General features: G+C 34.3%; 4 protein-coding genes across 5 annotated transcripts; 1 reads left to right on the forward strand and 3 right to left on the reverse strand.

The window, feature by feature from the left end:
- Positions 1-4,750: 4,750 nt before the first annotated feature.
- Positions 4,751-8,224, reverse strand: LOC18588244 (beta-galactosidase 15-like). Of its 2 annotated transcripts, none has more exons than XM_088809639.1 (13): positions 8,016-8,224; positions 7,846-7,912; positions 7,658-7,750; positions 7,411-7,554; positions 7,123-7,317; positions 6,935-7,022; positions 6,739-6,857; positions 6,282-6,640; positions 6,088-6,191; positions 5,889-5,998; positions 5,617-5,785; positions 5,345-5,486; positions 4,751-5,181 (listed from the first exon to the last, which is right to left on the reverse strand). In XM_088809639.1, the coding sequence occupies exons 1-13, from the start codon at positions 8,222-8,224 to the stop codon at positions 4,803-4,805; spliced, it is 2,178 nt and encodes a 725-aa protein (XP_088665765.1). In that variant the 3' UTR covers positions 4,751-4,802. The 2 variants fall into 2 exon arrangements, with proteins under 2 accessions (XP_088665765.1, XP_088665764.1); XM_088809638.1 differs by having other exon boundaries at positions 5,273-5,487; positions 5,558-5,785.
- Positions 8,225-11,703: 3,479 nt separating this feature from the next.
- Positions 11,704-13,119, forward strand: LOC18588245 (FCS-Like Zinc finger 13-like). Its single transcript, XM_018127355.2, has 2 exons — positions 11,704-12,464; positions 12,691-13,119. The coding sequence occupies exons 1-2, from the start codon at positions 11,896-11,898 to the stop codon at positions 12,848-12,850; spliced, it is 729 nt and encodes a 242-aa protein (XP_017982844.1). The 5' UTR covers positions 11,704-11,895; the 3' UTR covers positions 12,851-13,119.
- A 360-nt stretch (positions 13,120-13,479) lies between these two features.
- On the reverse strand, positions 13,480-17,932 carry LOC18588246 (oligouridylate-binding protein 1-like). Its single transcript, XM_007012528.3, has 12 exons — positions 17,543-17,932; positions 16,836-16,897; positions 16,509-16,611; positions 16,295-16,371; positions 16,157-16,218; positions 15,981-16,068; positions 15,757-15,832; positions 15,629-15,659; positions 15,417-15,536; positions 14,971-15,056; positions 14,274-14,447; positions 13,480-13,998 (listed from the first exon to the last, which is right to left on the reverse strand). Exons 1-12 carry the CDS (start codon positions 17,621-17,623, stop codon positions 13,708-13,710), a joined length of 1,251 nt encoding a protein of 416 aa, XP_007012590.3. The 5' UTR covers positions 17,624-17,932; the 3' UTR covers positions 13,480-13,707.
- A 1,115-nt stretch (positions 17,933-19,047) lies between these two features.
- On the reverse strand, positions 19,048-20,291 carry LOC148760628 (uncharacterized). Its single transcript, XM_088810086.1, has one exon. The coding sequence runs from the start codon at positions 20,225-20,227 to the stop codon at positions 19,154-19,156; it is 1,074 nt and encodes a 357-aa protein (XP_088666212.1). The 5' UTR covers positions 20,228-20,291; the 3' UTR covers positions 19,048-19,153.
- Positions 20,292-25,477: the final 5,186 nt, after the last annotated feature.

Below are 25,477 nucleotides of genomic sequence, written 5' to 3' on the forward strand. Positions count from 1 at the left end.
ATAGAAGGTAAAGGCAGTTCTGTTTGCACAAATATGCCTGGTAGCACCTAAATCTACTACCCATTCCTTTACACTGGCCACCATATTTGCTTGTGAAATGACTGCAACAATTACATCGTCAGATTCATTTGCTTTGACCAAGTTCACTCTTGGATTAGCAGGTTTGTCATTTCTCTTTGCTCTTTTCCTGCATTGTGCTGCATGATGCCCTGGCTTTCCACAAACAAAACAACTACCCTTCTTTTTGAAGGTGGGATGAGGAGCTTTGGGTTTATGATCAGGTTTATAAAGGTACCTTGGTTGGCACTGGGTTCTGCCTTGTACCAGATTGGCTTTAGTTGCAATTTCCTTAGCTTTGGAAGCCTTAATCTCCCTGCGAGTTGTGTCTTCAATGATGATGTGCACAATCAAATCTGCAAGTGACAACTGCTTTTCCTTGTGCTTCAGTTGTTGCTTGTATCCATTCCAGGATTCTGGTAGCTTCTCAATCAGCAACCCAACAACGAACTCTTCTTGCAAGTTGATTTTTTCAGCCTTCAAATCATCCACTAGCTTGTGGTATTCATTTATCTGACTCTTGATGTCCTTGTCATCTATCATCTTCCAGCGATAAAAGTTACCAATCACGAACTTCTGTTTCCCAACATCTTCAGCAGTGTATTTGACTATCATTGACTCCTATATTTGTTTTGCTTCTTTGTAAGGGCTGTATACATCAAACAATTCATTAGAAAGTGTGCTAATGATTGTATGCCTGCATACCTTATTTGCATGCATCCATGGTTCCAGCATCTTGACATCATCTGGTTTGGAATCAATTAGTGCAAAAGCAACCCCATGAACATCAAGGATTGAAAAAATCCTTTCTTGCCACCTTTTGAAGTTTCTACCATCAAAGACTTCTATTTTGGAAATATCTGGAAATGGTTTGGCATATGAAGCCGAGGGCATAGGAGGAATGGTCATCGGAGTGGGAGCTATGGGAGAACCGTTGACAGCGGTGGCAGCAGGGACAGAGGCAACATTAGGAACAGTGGCAGTAGGGACAAAGGCAGCATTAGGAACAGTGGCAGCAACATTATCAACGTGGGAATCCTTTATCCTTAAGAATGTTGTACGAATATTAGAAACAAAGGAATATAAAACTAGTAAAAGCAGTAATTGGTCTAAGGCGTGGTATCACTGTCCTTAAGGATAATTTTCGCTCCTTCGGAGTATAAAACTCGGTGCAAAAGGACTGTAACGGTTATTCTCCAAGATTCAACTGACCTTTCCTTATAGTTTGCACAAACTATTAAGGGATGACAGGAACAGCAAAAAAAAGAAGCAGAAAACCCAACAGATAAGCTTAAGAGAAAAGAAGAGGCAAAGGGAGAAAGCTTTAGAGAAGAAAAGCTTTGGTGTGTGTTGTGAGTGAGGGTGTGAGGCTGTATTTATAGGCATGGAGTGAAGTGAACATTGCACCAAATAAGGTGAACGTTGCACCAGATCAAGGAGTTGAGGGAGTTGAGGAAAACCCGATCAGCATTTATACCAAGTCAGATAGATGTTGGAGCAAAACTAGGATAAACGTTGAGGAAAACCAAGAGAATCAGGTAAGCATGGTAGAGTTGGACTTTGATTTAATCAAAGGCTAAAAAAGTTCAAAAAAAATAAGGTCAAGGTACAAAAAGTCACTTAGGCACAGCCCACGTGTATACTCACGCACAGGGGAGGGGGAAAATCTGAAGTTTTTAATTGATTGGCCCAATCTTGTGTGTGCGCGAATCCACTCTGTTTTTCTTGCTTGCAACAAACCCATAGTTGGTTTCTCAATATAAAACATTCACATTATTTTCCAACAGCCTTTCAGTCACAAGAGGATCATCCTTGGAAAGCTCGACTCTATCAAAAATAATAAAAATGAAGCAGATAAAAAAAATATTGAAAAAATAAATGTAAAGAAAAATACTTGAATGAGAATTATTGATTTACCTTGTCATGTACCACAAATAGTCGCTAGCATCATTTGCCATAGCATTTTTGATCAACAATCTTGTTAGCATGATGGTCTCCTTTTCCTTGCACCGCCGTCTTTTCAATATTTTCTGGTCTCCACTCCCACTCCAGAGAATTGGGTTCATCCTCAGCTTTATTGGATTTCTTTACCATCACCGAAGTTTGAGCAGACACCTTTGCTGTGTTATATGCTTCATCCTTGCAATCAGGAAGAATACTAACAGACCATGCTGGACACTGTAATCAATTATAATATATTTTTTTTTGAAATGCAATCAATTATAATATATACTAGTGGGTTTTATATTATATGTCTTCATATTAACTTGAAATTATTAATTAGCAATTAAAAAGTGAAATTTTAATTTGATAAAATTTTATGAATAAATCAATGGAATATACAATTTTATAAAAAATAATATCTATTTTTTTAATAAAGAAAGGACTGTTAGACTAATTCTTTAAATCTGATTTTTTTTCTTCTTTAAATAGAGTTAAACCTCAATAAATTAATACTCTTGAATCATGAAAATTAATTAATTAATTGATATATTATTTAATCAATAAATTAATAACTTATTAATTTATACATCAATTAATAAAAAATTAATTTATCAAAGTTATTCTTTATTTTTTAAAAACATTAAACTTAATATATATATATTGTACATAATTTTCTCTTGCAATACAAGAATAATATATCAAAACTTTTTAATGCAATAAGAAAAGTTAAAAGATGAAGTTCAAAGAGACATCAATTTTAAGAGAAAATAAATAACATTAAAATTATATTTTATAAAGATCTTTTAATTAAATTATGTATATATATATATATAATTTTGATGTATAAAAAAATTATTAATTTATATATTAAGTGAGATTTATGTATTTTTTTAATATATTATTTTATAAATTGAATGAATTATTAATTTATCACATTGATTTTATGTTGAAATTAGTTAAAAATATTATTTAATTAAAATTATTAATTTATAAAGATTATATTAAAATTGAGTTGATATAATGTAAAAAAATTGCGGTTTCTCTTTTAGCCTATGAAAAGGTAGGTCCCACATTGAAAAATTGAGTCTCTTTTTCTGTAAAAAAAAAAAAGTTGATAATTGAACGTAGGTGTCCTTGACCCTCTAGATTTCTACGCCCAGATCAAAAGACTCGGGAGTGGTTGTCACTGGACTCTGGGTGGATTCGTCCCCACGAGTTAACTCACTTCACGTGGCCCTATCGAAAAAGAACCAATAAGCGCTGTATCACACGCGCGTTGGGACCTCGCTTTGCATTGTTAACATGTAACCTGGTTCTGGAGGCCTCTATTGGGAAAAGTGAATGACTTTACTGCCCCTATGAATATATTTAATGACGTTACCACCCTCATAGTGTTTTTTGCCATTTTGATTACACCTTTGAACTTTTGGCATGCTCTTTATGTCTAGTTTTCTATTATTATTACTTCCAACAAGATTTCCTTTCACTTGCAAATGACTAAATTTTAGCATGGCAAATTGGTAATTATGTTTTTTTTATAGTTAATTCGAGAAAGATAAAATTTGAATATCATAATGCTGATAATTTTATATTTCTCTTTACATGTTCGCATTATGGCAAGTAATATAATATTTCTATTGAGATTAATAATTTTTACTTTATATATTATCATCATCAATAATCATTCTGTATAAACTCGTATTTATATGATTGATATAAATTAATAATTATTAATCTTTTGTATAACAATTACCATTTTTTTTCCCTGCTAACTGTATAACTTTTTTTCAAGTTTGAGACAAAAAAAGCTTTGAATGTCAACATAAACGACGTAATCGTCTTTGAACTAATGAACTATCTTTTTGCTTTCAATCCTATCAATAGCATAAATAAAAGATCTTTAAATATTTTCTATAAATAAACATCTCAATAACAGCAAACTTGAATATTGCAAGTTATACTGCGAGGATACTGAATGGCACCAGTATTGATAGTCCTTGACTGCTGAGCTCGAGCTCGAGCTCAGAATTGCTAAGGCAGCCAGGAGAAGAAACTCAATCCAATTATTTGGCATCTTTATTTTTAAATAAAGTAGACTACTCTTCTTTTGTTCCCAATCATGATGGAGGTGAATGATAGAAGCCAGAGGAAGAACAATTGGTAGTAAGAAGAAGAAAAAGGAAAAGGATCAATGCATTTTATACGCAACCCCATCAACAAAAACTATGCACTGGTTGTCCAGATCAGGACAACTCATCCTTTTTGCAATTTTTAATGTTTGGGCATAATATGATCCTTTTAGGACATTACAATTCGGATAGCAATGTATGCAAGTTTGAACAAAGTTCTTGCGGATTTGGTGTAAGACCACAAAATTGAACAAACATGAATGAACAACATTCGCTGTGATAACCACAGAATTCTTGAGGATTTACAGAAATCAATCAAGCATGAACAGGATTTAAAGCAGAAAACTAGACAAATTATTAACTTTGATTTTGTCAAACTACCTTTGGGATAGTATTAACTTTAATTTTGTGAAACTACTTGCTTGCTTACTTTTAATTTGGGATGCAATCACTCCTCTGCAATGAACTTTACATGCTCATAGTTACTCGTAATTTTGATAATCACAATAAAAATTTGAGAATAACTTATTGAAACACAACTTCTTTATAAAAATTCATCAAAACCGTTTAGAACGAAAAAGCTTAATACTTTACTAAAATAAACAAACTACTTCCCTTAAACGTTCTACACGCAAACTAAACAATCAAAACTCAAAAAAGTAAAATAAAAGCCTAACAAATAGCTTCCACCGCTAGCCTATTCACGGCGCAATAAGCTTTTCCAAATTTGTCTTCAGAAACTTGGAAAGAACATGATTCCCTGCCTACACATTCTTTCTCAAGGATGGACACCGCATCCACCGTTGATTCACATTCACTCTTCTTGAAGGCGCCACACACACCTTGTGGATCACCAAAGCTGGCAAAATTAATTCTTGAAATTGGTCGATCATGACAAGACAATTCCACCTTCTTTCCCACATGAGCATTTATGCATGCTGTTCCAATTTCAACAGTTTGAAATTGTACTCTAGAAGGATTACCACCGAATTCTTCAAACAAAACTAACGTGTTGTCACCATCTTTGAGGAATGATCTTGGAACATGATACCTATCAAATTAACAACAAAATTTAGACGGTGAGGGTTGGAATTCATGAACAAAAATTATAGTATCGGATATTTATGTAAAACATCGCTTACCATCTCTGAGTAGGTTCACCACATTTAGAGACACATTTTTTATCACTATATGGGCCACGATAATCACAAGCTTCAGCCTTGCAAGCGTGCTGATCAGCTATATAACTGGGCCAATACCTACCAAGACTATGACTATTCACCCAAGCATGGCCCTTTCCTAAACCTAGTAAATCCACAACAACTGGGGCTTTTCCCAATGGAGCTTTGAAGGTTGTCTGCATTTAAAAAGAATCAATAAACTAATCACAATAGACAATATTGGACTGTGCAAATCATTCGGATTACCTTGTACCAAGTCAAGTTCCTGTCAACGGGAATAGAATCCGATGCCCATTTCAACTTTGAAGGACAATCTGTTTCGTACAGCTTGTTTGCAACTCCATCCAACCCGACCTTATATGACCATTTCTGTGATGATAAATCTTTGACTACTTTACCATCTTCTTTGTGAGCAACCAATTCCACAGGAGACAGAACTCCAGTAACATTCAAATCAAACATGGGGCCATAGTTCTGTAACAATTATGTCAATAAAATCATTAAAAAGTATAACAATTATTATTATTATTATTATTACATCAAAATTATGAAACAATTAGGATGGGTGGTAACATACATGTAATCCAACTGTGGCACTGAGCAATGATATCAAATTCTTTCCAGGGTTTAGCTTGACTTCATGCTCGAAAACATATTTTTGACTGCTATAGTTGGCCCATTGAGAACCTAAATTTGAAACAAATAAAAATTATATCAAATATTGCAATCAATAATATATATAAAAGAAACAGGGTAAAAAAGAATCTTTTAATTACCGATGTATTTTCCATTAACATAAGCATGCAGAACATGACCGCTATCAGTTACACGAAGGGTAGCCTTTTCAGTCACAAGAGGATCATCATTGGCAAGCTCGACTCTACCAAAAATAATAAAAAAAAGCAGATCAAAAAAATATTGAAAAAATAAATGTAAAGAAAAATACATGAATGAGAATGGATTGACTTACCTTGTCATGTACCACAAATAGTCGCTAGCATCATTTGCCATAGCTTTTTGATCAATAATCTGGTTAGCATGATGGTCTCCCTTCCCTTGCACCGCCGTCTTTTCAATATTTTCTGGTCTCCACTCCCACTCCAGAGAATTGGGTTCATCCTCAGCTTTATTGGATTTCTTGACCATCACTGAAGTTTGAGCATAAACCTTTGCTGTGTTATATGCTTCATCCCCGCAATCAGGAAGAATACTAACAGACCATGCTGGAACACTGTAATCAGTTCCTCCGAATCTGACTTCGGCGTCTGTCACGTTGTCTGAATTACTCAAAAAACAGCTTGATTTTTCTTTTGTTGAATAGACAGTAGCCTATATAATATAAATTAACAAAATATTAGAACATATACATATATACTATATTCTTCAAAATAAACCCATATAAAAATATTTAAAGAAATTAATCTTACCCAAATAGAATTACCCAAATCTATATTTTTGACATCACCACGAGTAAGAGTATACTCCATTGAACGTAAAACATCATGAAGTTGCTTCAAATGTCCCCATTTGGGTTGATTCGGATTTCCTGTTAAAAAATTAATTAATATATAATTTAAAGTAATAAAAGATAAAATTTATAAAAGAATAAAATTTTAAAATTACCATATTCATCTAGAGGTGCATTGTAGTCATATGTAGTAGTGATATATGGGCCACCTGAACTTCTACCAAAATTGGTGCCACCATGGTACTAAAAGTTTTAACCAGAAGAGAAGTTAGTAAAAAACAGAATACGTAATAGATTAGGCTTTGTAATTTGAGTAAAATTAAATTAATTAAAAAGCACTGACCATGTAATAATTTTGGAAAGTACCACCCTTTTGGTAGAAGCGTGCAACAGCATAAGCAAGATCTTCAGGTGTTCTATGTGGGTCAGCACCACCCCAACTCTTGAACCAGCCAGTCCAATTTTCTGTCCACATTTTAGGGCTACTGGGGTTATTTGGTTTAAATTCGTCACAGTAGAAACCATTGCATGTGTCAATCTGAAAAGAAAAGGAAAAATCAATTACCATATTATATTAATATTATTAAATAAAAATTTCGATTGAAAACATAATTGATAGATAGATGGAGACCATTGGCTTTGGAGCATCTTTTTGTTGACACATGATCCATGGGACCCCAACGCCAAGAGAATCAGCCATATCAGAACACCATTGAACATATTCTTTTCCGCCTTCTCCATAAGGACCCATCACGTTTCCAAATTCATTCTCAATCTATATATAATAACATATAAATATAACAAATTAATTTGTTACAATATTATGTAAACATCATAAATAATAAAATTAAGAATAAAATATATAAATAAATATATACCTGAGCAAGAATAATTGGACCTCCTTGTGATGCAAAGAGATTCTCTTTTTTCATCATATCAACTATCAAAGTTGTAAAATTTTGCATCTCGTTCTAAAAATTAAAAAAAAAAAAATTCATGTTACATCTATAAAAATAATTCGAAAAACTTGTCTAAATAAGAACTTGTTAAGAAGAAAAATCGTTACCATGTACACATCGTTATTAGTTCGGAAAGAAACTCCAGGCATATTGTGCAACCATACAGGAAAACCCCTAGTAAACAGAAATTAATTCATGAAAATTAGTATAACTCAAATATTATATGATAAAAAATTACTAAAAAAGTAAAATTAAATAACAAAATTAATTAATTTACCCATAATTCCACTCAGCACAAACATAAGGTCCAATTCGAAGTACTGCATATAATCCTTCATCTTGAATAGTTTTAATAAACCGAACAAGATCAAGATTTCCACTAAAATCATATTGACGATGAACTGGTTCGTGAGCATTCCAAAATACATAGGTTTCAATTGTATCCAATCCACCCTCTTTAGCCTTTCTAATGAGATCCGGCCACATCTATCAAATTAAAAAGAATTATTTTGATAAATAATTTAATAAATTTAAAATAATATAATAATTTATTAACAAGACACTTGCCTGTGCTGTACTTCGAGGATAATGAATTGAACCAGAGATTAAAACTCTATGTACTCCATCAATTATGATAGCTCTGCCATCATGAGTGACATTAGTAGCATTAGCATGAAATATGAAAAAAGAAAAGATAATAGCAACAAAGAAAGAGTTGATGAACCCCATTGTTTTCTAGGAGATGAAGTAAAAGGAGTGGAGTGAATACTGTATTTATATTGAAAAAAGAGATTATACGTATCTGACTTCAACAGATTATCTAAAAGCAAAATTTTTTGGATTGTAGTTAATTTCGGATATAATCTCTACTTGAAAGTTTAAAAGTTTGAAGTGAAATATTAAAGAATCTTTAAGTAGCATTAAATTTCATTATAGTAATCTCGGTAATCTAATGCAATCTAGACGATATATTTATGTGTAACCACCCTTTAATTAGTTCAAAAATTTTATGTATTTTACCAGAAAGGAGCAGATTCGATCGGTCAAAAAGAACCAAGGGAATCCTACGTAATTTATCTATGTAATGAGAGCATTAAAAGAAATTTTGATATATATATATAAATTATACATTTTTTTTTAAGTTGGAAAGATTATATGAAACATAGTTAAACGAAGCAAGAGATAAAATAGCCATGCTTAATAAAACTTTAAGCTTTTGCAGATATATTAAAATGACTAAAATCAATTTGCTTTTGATATTATTATTATAGTCAAAAGTGAAAAAGGAAAGGATAGATGTATGATAAATTATATATATATATATATATATATATATATATATATATTTGATTGAGATGGTTATGATTAATTAATTAGCAACATCATTAGTTAACAAACTAATAAAGGATTTTCTTAACAAACAATGGTGGTTTCACTTACGGATATCCGCCCACAATGGAATCCCTCAAATTGTGGCATTAAAAATTGATTAACAACAAAAAATAATTCATTATAATCTAAAATCATAAGACTTTCATTTGCATCAAGAGAATTACAAATTATTATTAATAATTCAATAATGGTCAATCTTTTGTGTAACCTTGAATCAGAGAATGGACATCTGGCTTATATACTGAAATAGCTTAAAAATTAAATAATCGTTCCAAATCTTTTTTTTTTTCCTTAGGTCTTTATCTTCTAAGATATCTTTTAGATTTGATACTTTTAATTTAATAAATATTTAAAGAAGAGCCTTCTTAATTTAATTTAACATACATTTTCAGATGAGAGAAAAATAGTCGTAAAGAAGATGTCAATTGCCACCAACGAAAGCAACAATTGTTTTTGTAATGAACCAACGATAATCGGATAAAATAAAATATAAGAGAATTATAAAGAATTTCAATCATAAATTAAACATACATATGTGCTAGTGGGTTTTGTATTAACTTGACATTATTAATCAGGAATCCAATTAAAAAGTGAAAAATAAAATTGATAAAACTTTATGAAAAAATCAATGGAATATACAAATATAATTTAAATAATATCAATTTTTTAAAATTAAGAAAGGACCGTTGGACTGATTCTTTCGAAGCGATTTTTTCTCTAAATATCTGGGTTGGTAAAATCATTAATAATAGTATTTAAAAAATGCGGTTTCACTTTCTGCCCATGAAAAGGTAGGTCCCACATCTGAAAAATTGGAGGGTCTTTTTCTAAGAAAATAAAAAAAGGTTAATAATTGAATGTAGGACCTCTAGACTTCTACGCCCAGATCAAAATGACTCAAGAGTCATTGTCACTGGACTCTGGGTGGACTCCGTTCCTACGAGTTAACTCACTTCACGTGGGTGTATTGAAAAGTACCAATAAGAAATTGCCACGTTCTTGGTCACCCGCGTTGGGACCTCGCTTTGCCTAGTTAATCATGGAACCTTGGGCTCCAGGTTCTGGAGGCCTCTATCAGGACAATTGAATGACTGTACTGCCCCTATCTGATATATTTAATGACGTTGCTACCCTCAATGTTTTTGCCATTTTGACTCTATTTTTTTATTTTTATTTTGGCATGGTCCAACGTCTACAAAAAATTTGTTCTAATTTTCTATGACCTTTTTTTCCTGTTTATTGTATTAACTTTTATTCAAGTTAGAGACTAAAAAAATTAAAATTTTGAATGTTTACATAAACACCACCTTGCTTAACTAAATTCGGATTCCTTTACATATAATCGCTAACTTAATCTTATTTGAACTAACAAACTATCTTTTTGCTTTTGCTGCTACCAATTACATAAGTAAAAGATCTTCAAATATTTTTCTAAAAAAGAAACACTCGATAACAAAAGGTTTTGTAATTTAAAAAATTTTAAAATTTTATTAAAATAATTGTACAAAATTTATAGTACAGTTATAATACAATAATATCGATTGAGCGGTTAGTTATACTATTATAATTTTTTGGCACTTTCTTTCACTATATTAATTGTTGTGCTATTCAAATAGTTCGCAGTAATATGTTTCAAGAGCACAATAAAACACATTGAGATTTGATTATCATTTTGCAAGTCTTCTCGTCTCAATTTTATATATTATCTAAATGAAACTGTTGACATCTTTACTAAAATTCATTTTCTTAATAGATTTGTTGATTAGTTAGTTAGTAAAATTACAATATTTTTAACTAATTAGAGTATAATATAAATAAACATTTTATATATATAATGTATAATTTTCATAATAAAAAAATTATTTTCTTGTACTCAATTTGAAGTTTTAAAAATATAATAAAATTCATATAAAAAAATAATATCTAAATTTAAATATTTAATTTATTAATTAATACATAATTTTTTATTAAAAAAATTCAAATACCCTATTCATAATTATAATAAAAAAATTGACACCTCCTCGTGTCATCTCAAAACCGAAAAGGAAGAAAAAGATCTTCAAAGAAGAGAATCAGAGAATATATGGATCACGTTTTCCTATTTTCTGAATTCTCAGAATAGGGGTAATTCAGTAACTTCATACGGAAACAAAACCACTATAGTGGGCCAGAGGCCAATACCACAACCCTTTCCCTGCCAAAAGAACTGGGTCCCCCAAATTCAGTGGGCTCAGCCTAAGGGAACTAATGGTGGTTTTAGCAATAATTGCAAGGCAGCATTACCCGTAGATTTCCGCCACGTATCGAAACGAAACGGTGACAGTGGCCAAGGAATCTTTGGTGTTGTAATTGCAGTGGCCGAATGTGGGGCATTCACCTCGAGATCAGGTCACAATCATTTGACAAAGACATGATGAAAGGATGGTCCCACTCAAAAGTGACCTTTTAGAAAATCATTTAGGAAAAATTAACCCCCAAAACTTTATTTTTTTTATAATTAATAATTGCAACACTAAAATAATTGAATTTGATATGTTCTTCTTTTTATAGTAGCAAATACTACTGGCAATCATATTCATCACCCATATAATTCCAAAACCAAACCATGGGCTAAGTCTTACCCACTCCATCATAAATTTGTAGCTCTTAACCTGGCTTTGGTGGAGGAGGTTTATAACACCGAGCAACTCCCAATATCTCTCCAATTCTCCACCTCGTAACACAGATTGATTTCCCCTTTTTTCTTTTCTTCTCTTTCCCTAGTCATGTTAGGGAAGAGACCTCGTCCAATGATCGGAAAATTGTCTGAATTGTTGGTTTCTGGCAGCAAGCCTGGGTTTTTGGACCTTGCTACAAGCCCCAGAGGTCCATTAGATTTGAAGAGTCCATCACCTAGAGGTTTGAAGAGATTTGATGTTGGTGGGGTTGGACTAGGGATCGTTGCTGCCCTGGAGAAGTCTAGTGATTCCTGCAGGCATGCTATTTGTAGCTCAAATTTGAATAGATCAAAAGCAATTGTTGTCAGTTCTGGCAGAAATTGGGATGGATTGAGAGGAAGATATGAGGATTTAGAGATGGAAAGTTTGGAGAATTATACTTACGTCACAAGCCATGGACCTGGCAAGTCATCTACCAAGGTGTATTATGATGGAGGTGAACGAAGGAGAAGTAGTAGTGGACATGACAGAAACGGCTTTGGTGCTGTGAAGGAAACAACCCCAGCAGCAAGATTTGTGGAAGGTGATGTTGTTCCGACTTACCCAACTTCAGATTTTCTCAGCACTTGTCACCTGTGCAGGAAAAAGCTGCATGGCAAAGACATATACATGTATAGGTAAACAACCTTTGCCTAGTTCATCTTTTTGCTTAATAACTTTCTCTTTATCAAGCTATAGCTTTTAACTAATTAAGATTCCTTGTTCAATTTGTACGGTTGTTGGTCATCCTGAAAAAATAAATAGAAAACAAATCATACTCTTTTTTGCAGAATCCTTTGTTGGTTCGTTATGTTTTTTGTTAAGAGAGAGGCTGATTATTCCTGGTTTTGATGTTATTTTCAGAGGTGAAAAGGCCTTTTGCAGTACAGAGTGCAGGTCAACGCAAATAATGATGGATGAGAGGAAAGAACAATGCAGATCAGAAGCTTCAAGATCTGCAAAAGTTCCAAGCTCGCCCTATAACACGGGGCAAATCTTCTCAACCGGGATTCTTGCAATTTAGCTTGGGCAGCTTATGATTTTGGCAGCAAAGACACTGCTGATCTTGCGTGGTCAGGCACCCCTGCATATATATATATATATAGGAAAAATAACATAGGATTATGAGGATTAATAATAACTTTTAATTTCCTAATGTCAATTCAGAAACAAGAAGAAAACCAGAACAAAGAAAACAAGGAAATTTTGGTCGGATTGGAGGATAGAGCTTATGCTGTAATGAAAAATATGAAGTTGGATAAGAAATGAACTTCCCCTTTTTGTAGTTTTCAATTTTCATGCTTTTTCCATTCTTTTTACTTTGTGTTTGAGAGAAAATGATAAACAAAGTTTGGGGCCTTTATATTTGATGCTCATGATTAAAAAGATGAAGCTATCTCACCTTAATGATCCCAAAAACCTTAATTCAGTTCGCAAACAAATGGATATGGTCACCGGCTGTTTGAGTAACTGACCTGTCTCTTATTCCTTGACTCTTAATTTGCTATTCAATTTGATTAAGAATGTAACAATGGTCTTTCTTCTAACTAGACTGGTGATGGTTTCATACGCATGAAAAAGAATAAAAAAGGGTGATGATTGTACAAATTTTGGGATAGGTAATCTTAATTTAATTCAAGGATGAACAGTATATTTGGTAAAGTTTGAGCGGATAATTAAGTATTATCTCAAATAGGGAACAACCATCCACACACGTTGAAGGTATAGAACAGAGAAATACAGCAATCTAGCAAAGGAAAGAAAAAAAAAAAAAAAACAGAAAAGAACACAAATTCGAAAACGAAAAAAGTAGCATCATCCTACAGTTCTCCAAATACTTATTCCTCCCTGTGAAGCTATAATAGGAGCTGGATCCCAACATTACTGGTAGTACATAAGCTGCTGGGTTGTCGCCACATTTTGGAATCCACCATCATATATTGCCTGACTAGCTCCTGCAGTACCCATTCCCAAGGCTGCTTGCTTAAGGACATGCTGACTCTGTGGATGCATCATACCCATAGCCTGTGCACCACCATATTTACTCAATGCCATCTGCCGTTCATAGGCAGCAAGGTCAGCAGCTGAAAAACCAGGCATATGTGCAGCAGCTGGTGGAGGAAGAGGCACAGAGCTTGTTCCTGGTGGAGTAGGTTTGCTACCCCATGAGCACTGCAGCGGCAAACAATTTGAACGATTATGCCACCTTAACATAAAATTAGCACTGGCCATTACAACAACAGTGCCATGCACCAAATCTAGAAGTACATCCAGGCTGATAGTTACATGCCAGGATGAATGGTGGGTTTGGTTAGTCAAAAAATTAGATGAGTTTCATTGTTGACATCAAAATTATCAATTAAGGTATGATAACTAACTGAATCCATAGCATTCCTATAATAACTAATAACTGCAATCTGAGATGGTGTTTGGCAAAGAGAAAATACCTTAATTGGTTTACCACATAGAATTCGAGCATTTCCCACCTGTATAGCTAGAGCTGCTTCAGCATGTGAACTGTATCTCACAAAACCAAATCCTTTATCTCGTTGCAGACGAACATCTTCAATAGTGCCCGCTCCAAGGACATGGAAATGCCTGTGGAGATCTACTGATGTAACCTGCAAACTTTTTTAACCTATGAGAACCACCACCCAAAAAAAATTTCCATCTATGAGACAGCAAAAAACTGATGTGCAAGGGAAATTTGGTTTTGTCACTAAAAAATTTTATTAACTATTGTCCAATTTTTTTTTTTAATTGGGGGAAGGGGGATTCGAACCCTGCTCTTTAAGCAGGGGGATTATGCACCAACTAATGAGACAAATGCTCGGGTGCTATTAACTATTGTCCATTTAATCCTAAAGATGTTAACTTCCATGGCAAACCCTAAAAACGTCACATGCTTACAAATTGAGTGGAGAAACTGCCAGTATGACATGTTAAATGGCTGCAGAGAACCAGTACACTGTAAAAGTTTGTTTTCATCAAACTATAAATTAGGCAGGGGTAACTTGGCCATGGCCCATATATTTTAATTGAGCAATATGGCTGGTAGCATCAACCTCAGGTATCATACTCGCCTAAAAGTTTGGATTAAGGGAAGAACAAACAAGCTTGAGATGGGAAAACACTAATACTTGCCTCTGGAGCAAGATTGCCCACATAAACAGTGGTATACTGAGGATTGTTCTCTGGAGCATCATCATTAGGCTTCTCTTGGCCTTCTTCTGCAAGAAGGATAATAATATGATTGAGAACTCCACCAGAATGGAAAGGAAAATGCGTTACCCAAAGTAATGTAATGCACGTAGACTTAAAAGACTCAAAAACAAGAAAATTTAATAATGGCAGAGGAAGCATGCCATAGTTTATATATTAGTCTCCAGCAAAGTTACAGATAATATACCATATTAGCAGTCATGACTCCAAGAAAGGCTATAAACCCAAAAGGCTGAGACCAAGTTGGATGTTTCAAATTATAACATGACAAGACAGTTCATTATAGACGTACTGCATTCAAATCCAGAGAAAATAAAGAAGCTAAGGGAGACTTAAAATAACTGGCACTATATCAAAGATGATCTCACCAGATGGACCATTAGTCAGCTCTACAATGCTTTTAGCATCTGAACTTGGTTTGTCCTCATTGGAAGTAGCACCTTTTGCAGCCCAGTTACATCGGATCTGTCTACTTCCAAGCCACTTCCCTGTGATAAGCCCAAACAAAATGATGGAAATTTCAATATTTATCAGAATATAATAACAGCAACTATATCTAATAAAGCAAGTATTCACATACCATTCAAGTCATTTATAGCACTTTGGGCATCCTGGAAAGGTAAAAACAAAGGAATAACCATGGCACGAACAAATCATATACTGAGGGAGATAGCAGAAACAGAAAGATAACTAAAGCAACCGAAGTACCTGCTGATTCCTAAAAGAAACAAAACCAAAACCTCTTGAACGCCCAGTTTTCTGATCCCACATAACCCTTGCATCCCTGCAACCACAGAAGAAAAAGGTCATATTTGCCATTCAATCAACTAGTTCAAGGTTGACTACCCCACAGTCCCACTATAACCACATATCCAAAAGTTCAAGATTGAAAAAAGGTTCTTGTAGGCAAAATCAGGAGAAACAGTACTCACGAACAACTGGAGTACACAGAAAAGCATGCAAACAATGTAGCATCTGTAACTTCAGGGCTGAGATCACCAACAAAAATGTTATGATGACCTGAATGCCAAAGTAGAAAAAACATAAGTTGTTGATGCAATACACAAAAATAACACAATTGAGTATTCATCAGTGCACATGTATAAACCTGATGTATCCTCCCTCTGACTACTAGCATATGCCCAATTAACTTTAATAGGTTGCCCAAATCTGTGAAGAAGACCATGAATTAAAATATAGGACAGAGGAAAAGGCCAAAACCACAAGAGTTTATATTGTTACTTACAGATGCCTTCCATTAAGGGTCACAATAGCAAGGGCAGCTGATCTGCGATCGAAATAGTCCACAAAACCATAGGATGACTGCATTAAAAGCAAATGTGGCCCCATTCAATTAGCAGCAATATATGCACAAATCAAAAACCCCAGAAAGCCAATAACAAACTGAAGACCAGGAATATCAAGAGTAAACTGGCAAAATGATTGCATCGAAAAATGACCTTATCTTTTTTAATAAGTTTGCACCCTTCAATAGGACCAGTACTCAAGAAAACTTCTTGCAGAAGGGGCTCTGTGACCTGGGGGTGAATATTTCCCACATACCTGCAATTTAAGATAAGGTAAATGACAAAACAGCACTACATAAACAAAAAAATCTACAATCCCTAACCAAAAATAAGTTAAGACTAAGACGCATAATTCTTTACTGCATATACAATGAGAGAGCTTGCTAAATAATATTATAAACATAAAGCAATAGATTAAAAAAAAAAAACCCAAAGGTGAAAAATAGAAAAAAGGGAAATAAATGTCTATGCAACACTCACACACTGCGGCAAGTAGTTGAATCAAAGCCAGGAGGCAGATTTCCACTCAAAATGGGCTCTATCTGCAAAAACAAAAAAAAAAAAAAGTAAAAAAGAAAGAGAAAATTTTCCTAAGTTTGACACGGGCACTCCTCACATCGGCAAATAAGACAACCATTAGAAACAAAAGTCTAAAAGAGACACCTAAAGCTTACAGCATCAAATACAAAACCAAACAAAAACTTCGCAAGTATTTATATAATTAAGATCCTAATTGTTTTCATCATGATTAACCCACTTAAGAAGACAAAGCTAATGAGCTATTTGATACGCGAAATGATAACAATATCTTCCACATGCGCCCCCCGCGCCCCCCCCCCCCCCCCCCCCCCCCCCCCCAAAGAAAATAATCCAAAAAAAACCCCCCTTTCTTCTACCACGGCTAAGCATATGAAGCAAAATTATTTTATTTTGCCTCGTTAATTTCAACAGAAAACAGAAATTTTCCGTAGGAAAAAAATTTTTCGTTTTAGGATATATAATAATCCTACGACGAAAAGCCCAAAAATATCACATAATAATAAATATTAGCAAGCAAATTGACACATCAAACGAAATTAATTTAACATACCCAATTCGGTTAAGAGCGAAACCAACTTCATAATGGAAATTAAAACCTCCAAATCTAAGCTAAAAATAGAAAGAGAAATTCAGAGACGAAAAAGAACCTGATGACCAGTCAAGAGACCCGGATGGTGATACAGTGACTGCTGCATCATAGCCTGTTGCTTGAGCCTTTGCTGCTGCATCTTCTTTCAATTAGAGAAAACTCGGGGATTCGTGAAAGGCTCTAGGTTTAGGGTTTCTGAAGAGATTGAAAAAATGGAAGAAGAAGATGAAGAGAAAGAGAAAGGGGGCAAAAAATAAAAATTAAAAGGAACCAAAAAAGGAAGAAGGAAAGAAATGAAAACAAAAAAGAAAGGGAAAAAAAGGAAAAAAAGAAAGGAAAAAAAAGGAAAAAAGAAACCCCTCGAGCGAGAGGGGGAATTCTGAGTTGAAAGTCGAAATGAAAAGATGGAAGAGAGGAGACTGAACAAAGAGCTGGACCTCCCTTGATTTTATAATTTATTTGTTTTTTTTTTTAGAAAAAGGTTAGAAGATGTCTCTGATTTTTCATTTTTCGTGTGATATGGAAATATCGGGACCGAGATTTGATCGGGTGGTATCTGGAGTATGAAAGACAGAATGGGAGTTTCCCAATGGCCAATTATATGATGCAGATTGCTTGAATGGCCAGAGACTTTGACCCAAATGTTTTCAGTTGGGTGTGGGGACCACAGGGGTCTGCCTAATCAATAGGCTAAGCAAGCTAATTAGGATTAGGATCAGGATTACTGCTTTAGACAAGGTTTCAGGAAAGGAAAGCGGGGAACATTTATTGTATGTTCAAGTAGCGATCTTCATTATATTTTATTTACATTTAATTTATTCAAAAGTATGTAGTTTCCAAGTGATCGCCTCACTTGATTCTCTCCAAACTCTTTGCATGGATCACTAAATTCCTTTGGAGTTTTGGGCCGCTTGATCTTCATGAGTCATGCCATCAAGTACAGGTGACGAATGACGAAGTACATGGCTTCACCTCGTGCATATCTGAAGAAAAGAATTTGGGCTCTATTGTGAAGCTGAATCCAACTACATGTCGGTTTCAACCAAATCTGTATTGGGCCTATCGGTCATGGACATGGTTCGGCTACTTTAGATTATTGGTGCCAATGCCATGCAGTGAGTGCAATGTCGTTTAGGAGGGTACCAGGCAGTGAGAGGAGCTCCCATCGGACCGCACTGAACTGCCCTTCCAAACAGGCCTTAAATGGGTCTTACTTCTTTCGCTTTGGAAATGTGAGATGGCTTCGGATGCAAGCCTTGCAGGTTCATTCTTTTATTGTTTTTTTTTTTCTCTAAAAACCCCAGTCTAAGCGGAAATTAGTCATAGTCTAGTAGTTTAGTAGCATTGCGACATTTCAACGATAGTAATACAAGCAAGTTATAGTCTTCCGTCTAAACGTGGCACCAGTGCAATAAATACTGAAACTAGATCACCATGGAAGATAAGAGTATGGTACAATACTATAATTGAAGCATTCGAAAATTTAGCCATACAGCTTTGTACACAATCACATATATATTGCTTTACTCCAAAGAAAGGTTTCATTCTGGTATATATAGTCCGTTTGATTAGGAATCAATCATGACTATTTATATTATTAATACCTTTTTACTGAGTATATATACCTAAAAAGACCCCTGGGTAACTAACAGTAAATCTTATGTTAGCGTTAAAGAGGAAACGACCAATTGCAATGTGTACACAAGATTGCCAACCTCGTTCCAGCAGGGGTCAAAGTAAGTTGAGTTCTGCAGAAAGGGCAGAAGCGTGTGGTTAAAGCTTCTAGAATTGTAGGTGGTTGGACTTGAGTTGATGAGGCACTCGCACCGCTCCAACCCGCTGCTCCAAAATTGGGTGGACTTTGACTATACTGGTTTGGTCTTTCGTACATCTGCCGTTCTGCCCATGATGCTATAGGGGTATTATTAGGCGATGGACCTTGATAACCTGTAGCAGTAGTTCCACCACTGAAACCTGTTTCTCCTGTATTAAAAGGTTGGTCAGGTTTGAAACTATTCACCCATGCTCCTTCAAAAGTATAATAGAAAGGAGGCGGGTTATTTGTGGGCCACGTGCCACTCCAATTTGCTGATCCCGCTGCCCTGTTGTAAGATGGAGCTTGATCTTGATAAGCACTTGTACCACATCGTCCTCCTGCTTCTGCTCCAAATCCTGAACTGCCATAAGCTGAAGGTTGATTATTGGGTGCGCTTGTATTGCTCTGACTCCCATCTTCTGACTCAGAATTGGTCCACGTTTGTTCACTTGCACCACTCTCATCTTTTGTACTCGGTGAGGCCGGCCCTTTAGATGATTTTGGAGCACTCTCATCGACTTCATCACATTCATATTGTTGACTTGGAGGAGTTGAACCTCGAATTTGATCGTAAGCCTGTCTTGAAGAGGGTTCTGAGAGGACCCTCCAGGCCTCGGAAACAAGCTTGAATGCATCGTCAGCCGCTGCAGAGCTGTTCTTGTCGGGGTGGACCTTGAGGGCCCGTTTCTTGAAGGCGTTTTTGATAGCTTCTGCATCAGCGTTGCGGTCTCGAATGCCAAGAACAGCGTACCAATCGGGGCCACCATTGGTTTTTTCCTGTGAGGCCATGTGAACATGGTACGCTATCAAGAACTGGTCGATGTAGTCTCGAGCCATTTTTGCTTGCTTTATGGCTTCTTCAAGATTTTGGGACCTGAAATTCTCATCTGCTGCAGCTAAAAAACTCTGCAGGGTTGGAGGAGGCATGACTGGTTTAGCAAAAGAACTAATTTTGCGTCTAAACTGAAGTATTTATTTTATCTGTTCTCCTTTTATAGCTAAAGTAGAGAAGAGAATCTATTTGAAAGAAAAAATTTAGATTTTTTTTAATGCTTTTTTTGTATATATTTTATAGCAATGACATGATATATTATTAAAATAAAAGAGTAAAAGATAATTAAGTCAAGAAATCCATAAATAAAATTTGGTTGTAAAGTTACAAGAATATTATGTTAGATGTATTGAATTTTGACCAAGCCGTAAATTTTAAAATTTTTGAAGAGGTCAAAGTGTGATTTTACATATTTTCATTAAAAATAATTTCAAGGGTAGAAAAAGCTTTCAGAAACCCAAGCTTAATTTGATAATAATTCTTATTTTGACTTTTGGTTAGGATTACGTTAGTTTCACTGACCAGGCATATATATATATATATGTATATAAATCTAGAAGCATTAATTAATTATAATAATATAGTAATATAACATTAGGTATGATGACCAAAGAAATCAACCACTTGATTCAAAATGACCCTTTCTATTAATGAAATGGTCAAGTGTAAAGACTAAAAAATGCCTTTTGGGCTTGTTAGTCATGCAGGTGGTTGCTTTCCTAGAAGTTCTCGGCAGTCGGCTATTACTCATAGGTTTCTTTATATGCGAAAAATTAAAACAACGTTGACAAAAAAAAGAATCTGAAATATTCTTCAAGTCACCACTTGAACCCGCAACTAAATTTCAATAGTAAAACCAAATTCCAACAACTTCAAAATCACAAAGTAGATATGAATATCTATATTATACATGATTTAAAAAATCAAAATAAATCAAAATAAATTAAAACACCAACAATAAAATTTTTAAAGATATTATATAATCATAACAACATGTTACATTAACGAATCAAAAAATCATCTAATATAATATGTCAACATATTACATAATTGTTATTTAACTTTAAATAATATAAAATCACAAGTGACATATTATTTTGATCAACAACAACAACAGTAAATCGAATATTAGTTTTATTTAATTTAAAATAAAAATATAAAAACTTAATTGAACGTAATTAAAAAATATGAATTAATCTAAATATTTTAGAATAATTTAAAAATTATTTTAGATATTATTTCAAAACAATTAAAACACACTAAAAAAATAAAAAAGAAATTTACAATTTTCTTCAACGCACCACTGAAGCCAGCAACAAAATCTTCAATAGAAAAACCAAATTCTAACATCTTCGAAATCGCAATGTAGATATGAATACCTATACTATACATAATTGAAAAAAAGTAAAAAAAGAAAACCAAAAGAAATGAAAACACCAACAAAAAAATTTCTGAAATTGGATGGACCTTCACCATACTGGTTCGGTCTTTCCGACCTCATCCGATATTCTGCTCCAAAATTAGGTGGACTTTGACCATACTGGTTTGGTCTTTCGTACATCTGCCGTTCTGCCCATGAGGCTCTGGCGGTATTCTCTGGCGCTGGAGCTTGATAACCTGTAGCAGTAGTTCTACCACTTAAACCCGTTGCTCCTCTATTAAAAGGTTGGTTAGCATTGAAACTATTCACCCAGGCTCCTTCAACAGTATAATAGAAAGGAGGCGGGTTATTTATGGGCCACGTGCCACTGCAATTGGCTGATCTCGTTGTCCTGTTATAGAATGGAGCTTGATCTTTTGAAGCACTTGCACCATATCGTCCTGCTGCTTCTGCTCGAAATCCTGAACTGCCATGAGCTGAAGGTTGATTATTGGTTGCGCCTGTATTGCTCTGACCCGCAGCTCTTGACCCAGAATTTGGCCCCGCTTGTTCACTTGCACCACTCTCATCTCTTGTACTCGTTGAGGCCCGCCCTTTAGATGATTTTGGAGCAGTGTCATCTTGTTCACCACATTCATGTTGTTTACGTGGACGAGTTGAGCCTCGTCTTTTATCGTAAGCTTGTCTTGAAGAGGGTTCTGACAGGACCTCCCAGGCCTCGGAAACAAGCTTGAATGCACCGTCAGCCGCTGCAGAGCTGTTCTCGTCGGTGTGGACTTTGAGGACCCGTTGCTTGAAGGCCTTTTTTATAGCATCTTTATCAGCGTTGCAGTCTCGAACGCCGAGAACAGCGTAATAATCGGGGACATCATTGGTTTTCTCCTGTGAGGCCAAGTGAACACGGTACGCTATCAAGACTTGGTCGATGTAGTCTCTGGCCATTTTCGCTTGCTTTATGGCTCCTTCAAGATTCTGGGACCTGAAATTTTCTTCGGCTGCATCTAAAAAACCCTGCAGGTATGGAAGAGGCATGATTGGTTTAGCAAAAGAACTAATCTTGGTGTCTACAATGGAGAATTTATTCTATCTGTTCTCCTTTTACAGCTAAAGTAGAGTAATAATTTTATCTGATCTCTAGAGAGTCATGTGAATAATTTTTATTTTGACTTTTGGCTAGGATTCCGTTAGTTTCACTGAGCAAGCATGTATATGAACTAATAGTTTTAATTATTTATAATATACTAGTATAACATTAGGTATGATGATGACCAAAGAAATTAACCACTTGATTCAAAAGTGACCCTTTCTATTAATGAAATGGTAAAATATAAAGATTAAAAAAGGCCATATACTAGTTTAGGCTTTGATTTAGGTCCTGATTTTATTTTGTATAGTTTTCCTCCACCAGGAGTCTCAATTATTCTATTGAACGATATATCAGAGATTGCATATCCCAAGCATTATTCATCAATAATTTTTAAGCAATCGTTCGAAAAAAAGAAAGGTCATAAAATAAAACAACACAAATGACCGTTTACGTAATTTCCAATTATAGCATGTGTTTTCACCCCTTATTATATCAATTCAAAGTCGATTATTTCTAAAAATTTTATACTTTTAACGAGGATCCCTCAATAAACAAATTGTTTTGATAAATTCAAATTATTTAGGTAATACCATGCCAAAACCCAAAGTGGCTGACGTTGTTACGTGAAGAAGTTATTTACATTATTGCAGTCAACATGGAATTTAATAATTAATACATAATCTTTTATTTTAAAAAGTAAAGATCAAATAAAAATTGATTACTTTCAAAATTTTTATACTTTTAACAAGAAGCACTCTATAAACAAATTGCTTCAACAAATTCTCAATATGTAGGTGATGCCATGTCAAAAACCACATTTGATTCCATATTTAATACAATTTTTTTTTTTCAAATGAATAAAAAATTGCACATTGGTAACGTCCATTTTAAAAGTAGCAAAGACTGAAGAGTTGGGTTATGTTGTGAAACTCAATCCTACTCAAGTATGGGTAATCGATCAATCTGTTTTGGGCCTAGTTAGCCATGTAGGTGATTTAGGTTTCTACAAGTAAATTTGTATAGTCGACTTTAGAAAAGCAGAATGGGTCTATGCAGGTTGGCTTTCTTAGCCCATTATTTGTCCTCACAACTCAGCATTAAGCCTGTTTCAGTCGGCACCATCGCAACCCATTGACTCCATCTTCATGATCCATGGACCAGGTGAGATGGTTTCAGCTGCAATCCCTGGTTAGCGTGTTCGTGTTTTCATTTCATTCCTTCTGTTTTTTCCCTCCTTGCTGTCTATCAGAAATTATTCACTGTCCATTTTCCAGAAGCATTGCAACATGTTAATGTCTGACCATCTTGGCAGTTGACACCATGGGCTATTTATGTGCTTTTTATGTGGTTCCAAGGCCCTGTTCCATTCCACTCCAAGCAAAACTATCAATTGAATAAGTGATCCTCTACCTCTGATTAAGCAAACCAGTCAAAGACTTTAATTGTTTCAACAGTTAAACCATGTTTGTTTTTGTAAGTCGCCATGCTTTTTGAGGATGCATATGATTCTGGGATTCTAATTGTTTGCAACTTGGGAAAATGAGTTCACTCGGGACAGAAACAGTAGCAAATTGCCATAAGAGACCATCAAAGCAATAGAGGAAAATAATTTCACAAAATGTCAGAAAGTTTATCATCTAAATTTTGACTATTTGTGGCTCATGCTTCAAGTGTGACAAATTCTTTTTTTAAAAAAGCCGCCGGCCAACTGCAGTACGAAAGCAACTAAATTTAACGAAGGAAAAGGGTGTTTAGACTTCAATTCACACATTAGAGGGACATTTTAAAAAATAATCTTTCAAGATAATATATTTTTAAAAATAACTTTTTTTATAATTTTAATTATTTTTAATCAAGTTGAACAAAATTACTCTTAATGAAATTATACGTTATGATGTTACACGTCATATACAAAAACTTATGACAAGTCATGGTTAGCGAGTTACACGTATATATACAAAAACTTGTGACAAACCATGATTAGCATATTACACGCTATGTACAAAAATATGTGACAAACTATGGTTAGCTTATTACATGTCATGTACAAAAATATGTGACAAGTCATGTATAAAAACTTGTGACAAGCTATGGTTAGTTTGTTACACGTTATTTACAAAAACCTGTGACAAACCATGGTTAGCATGTTACACGCTATGTACAAAAATATGTGACACGCCATATACAAAAACCTGTGACAAACCATGATTAGCGTGTTACATGCTATGTACAAAAATATGTGATAAGCCAACTACAAAAACCTGTGACAAGTTATGATTAATTTGTTACACGTCATGTACAAAAACTTGTGATAAGTCATGATTATGTTGTTACATGCCATGTTGAAAAAAAATATTGTCGTTACATGCCATGTAAAAAAATATGTTACACGTCATGATTAAAAAATGTTGCTACACGCCATGTTGAAAAAATATTGTTGTTACACGACATATTCAAAAATATTTTGTTACACTTTAATACTTAAAATGTTGTTGTTACTTACGAACCAAAACTTCAAATCCTCTCAATTTTTTTTTTTTTACAATTTGGCACATATTAAAGTGTTTCTAACATGTTTTCATAAATCAAAATACAAATATTTTTTTATTTAAAATACCTACTTTGACTAAAAATAAAAAAAAATTCTTTGAAAACTTAGATTTAGAAATTTCAAAATTTTGAGTTTATTGGTATCTAGGTCTTGAATTGATTCAATTAAAAGTTATTTCATACATTTGTGATTATTTCTATCGTTTTAGTATTATCCAAAATACCTAAAAATGAATTTTTCAAATAGCCACCAACCAAAACACGTCAAAACTATTGCTTGGTGTTTTAAAAGTGTAAGAAAGAGAAATCTAAAAACGCGGGAGAGAA

This window comes from Theobroma cacao, chromosome 9, assembly GCF_053813885.1.
Source record: "Theobroma cacao isolate CCN51 chromosome 9, ASM5381388v1, whole genome shotgun sequence".
NCBI lineage: Eukaryota > Viridiplantae > Streptophyta > Magnoliopsida > Malvales > Malvaceae > Theobroma > Theobroma cacao.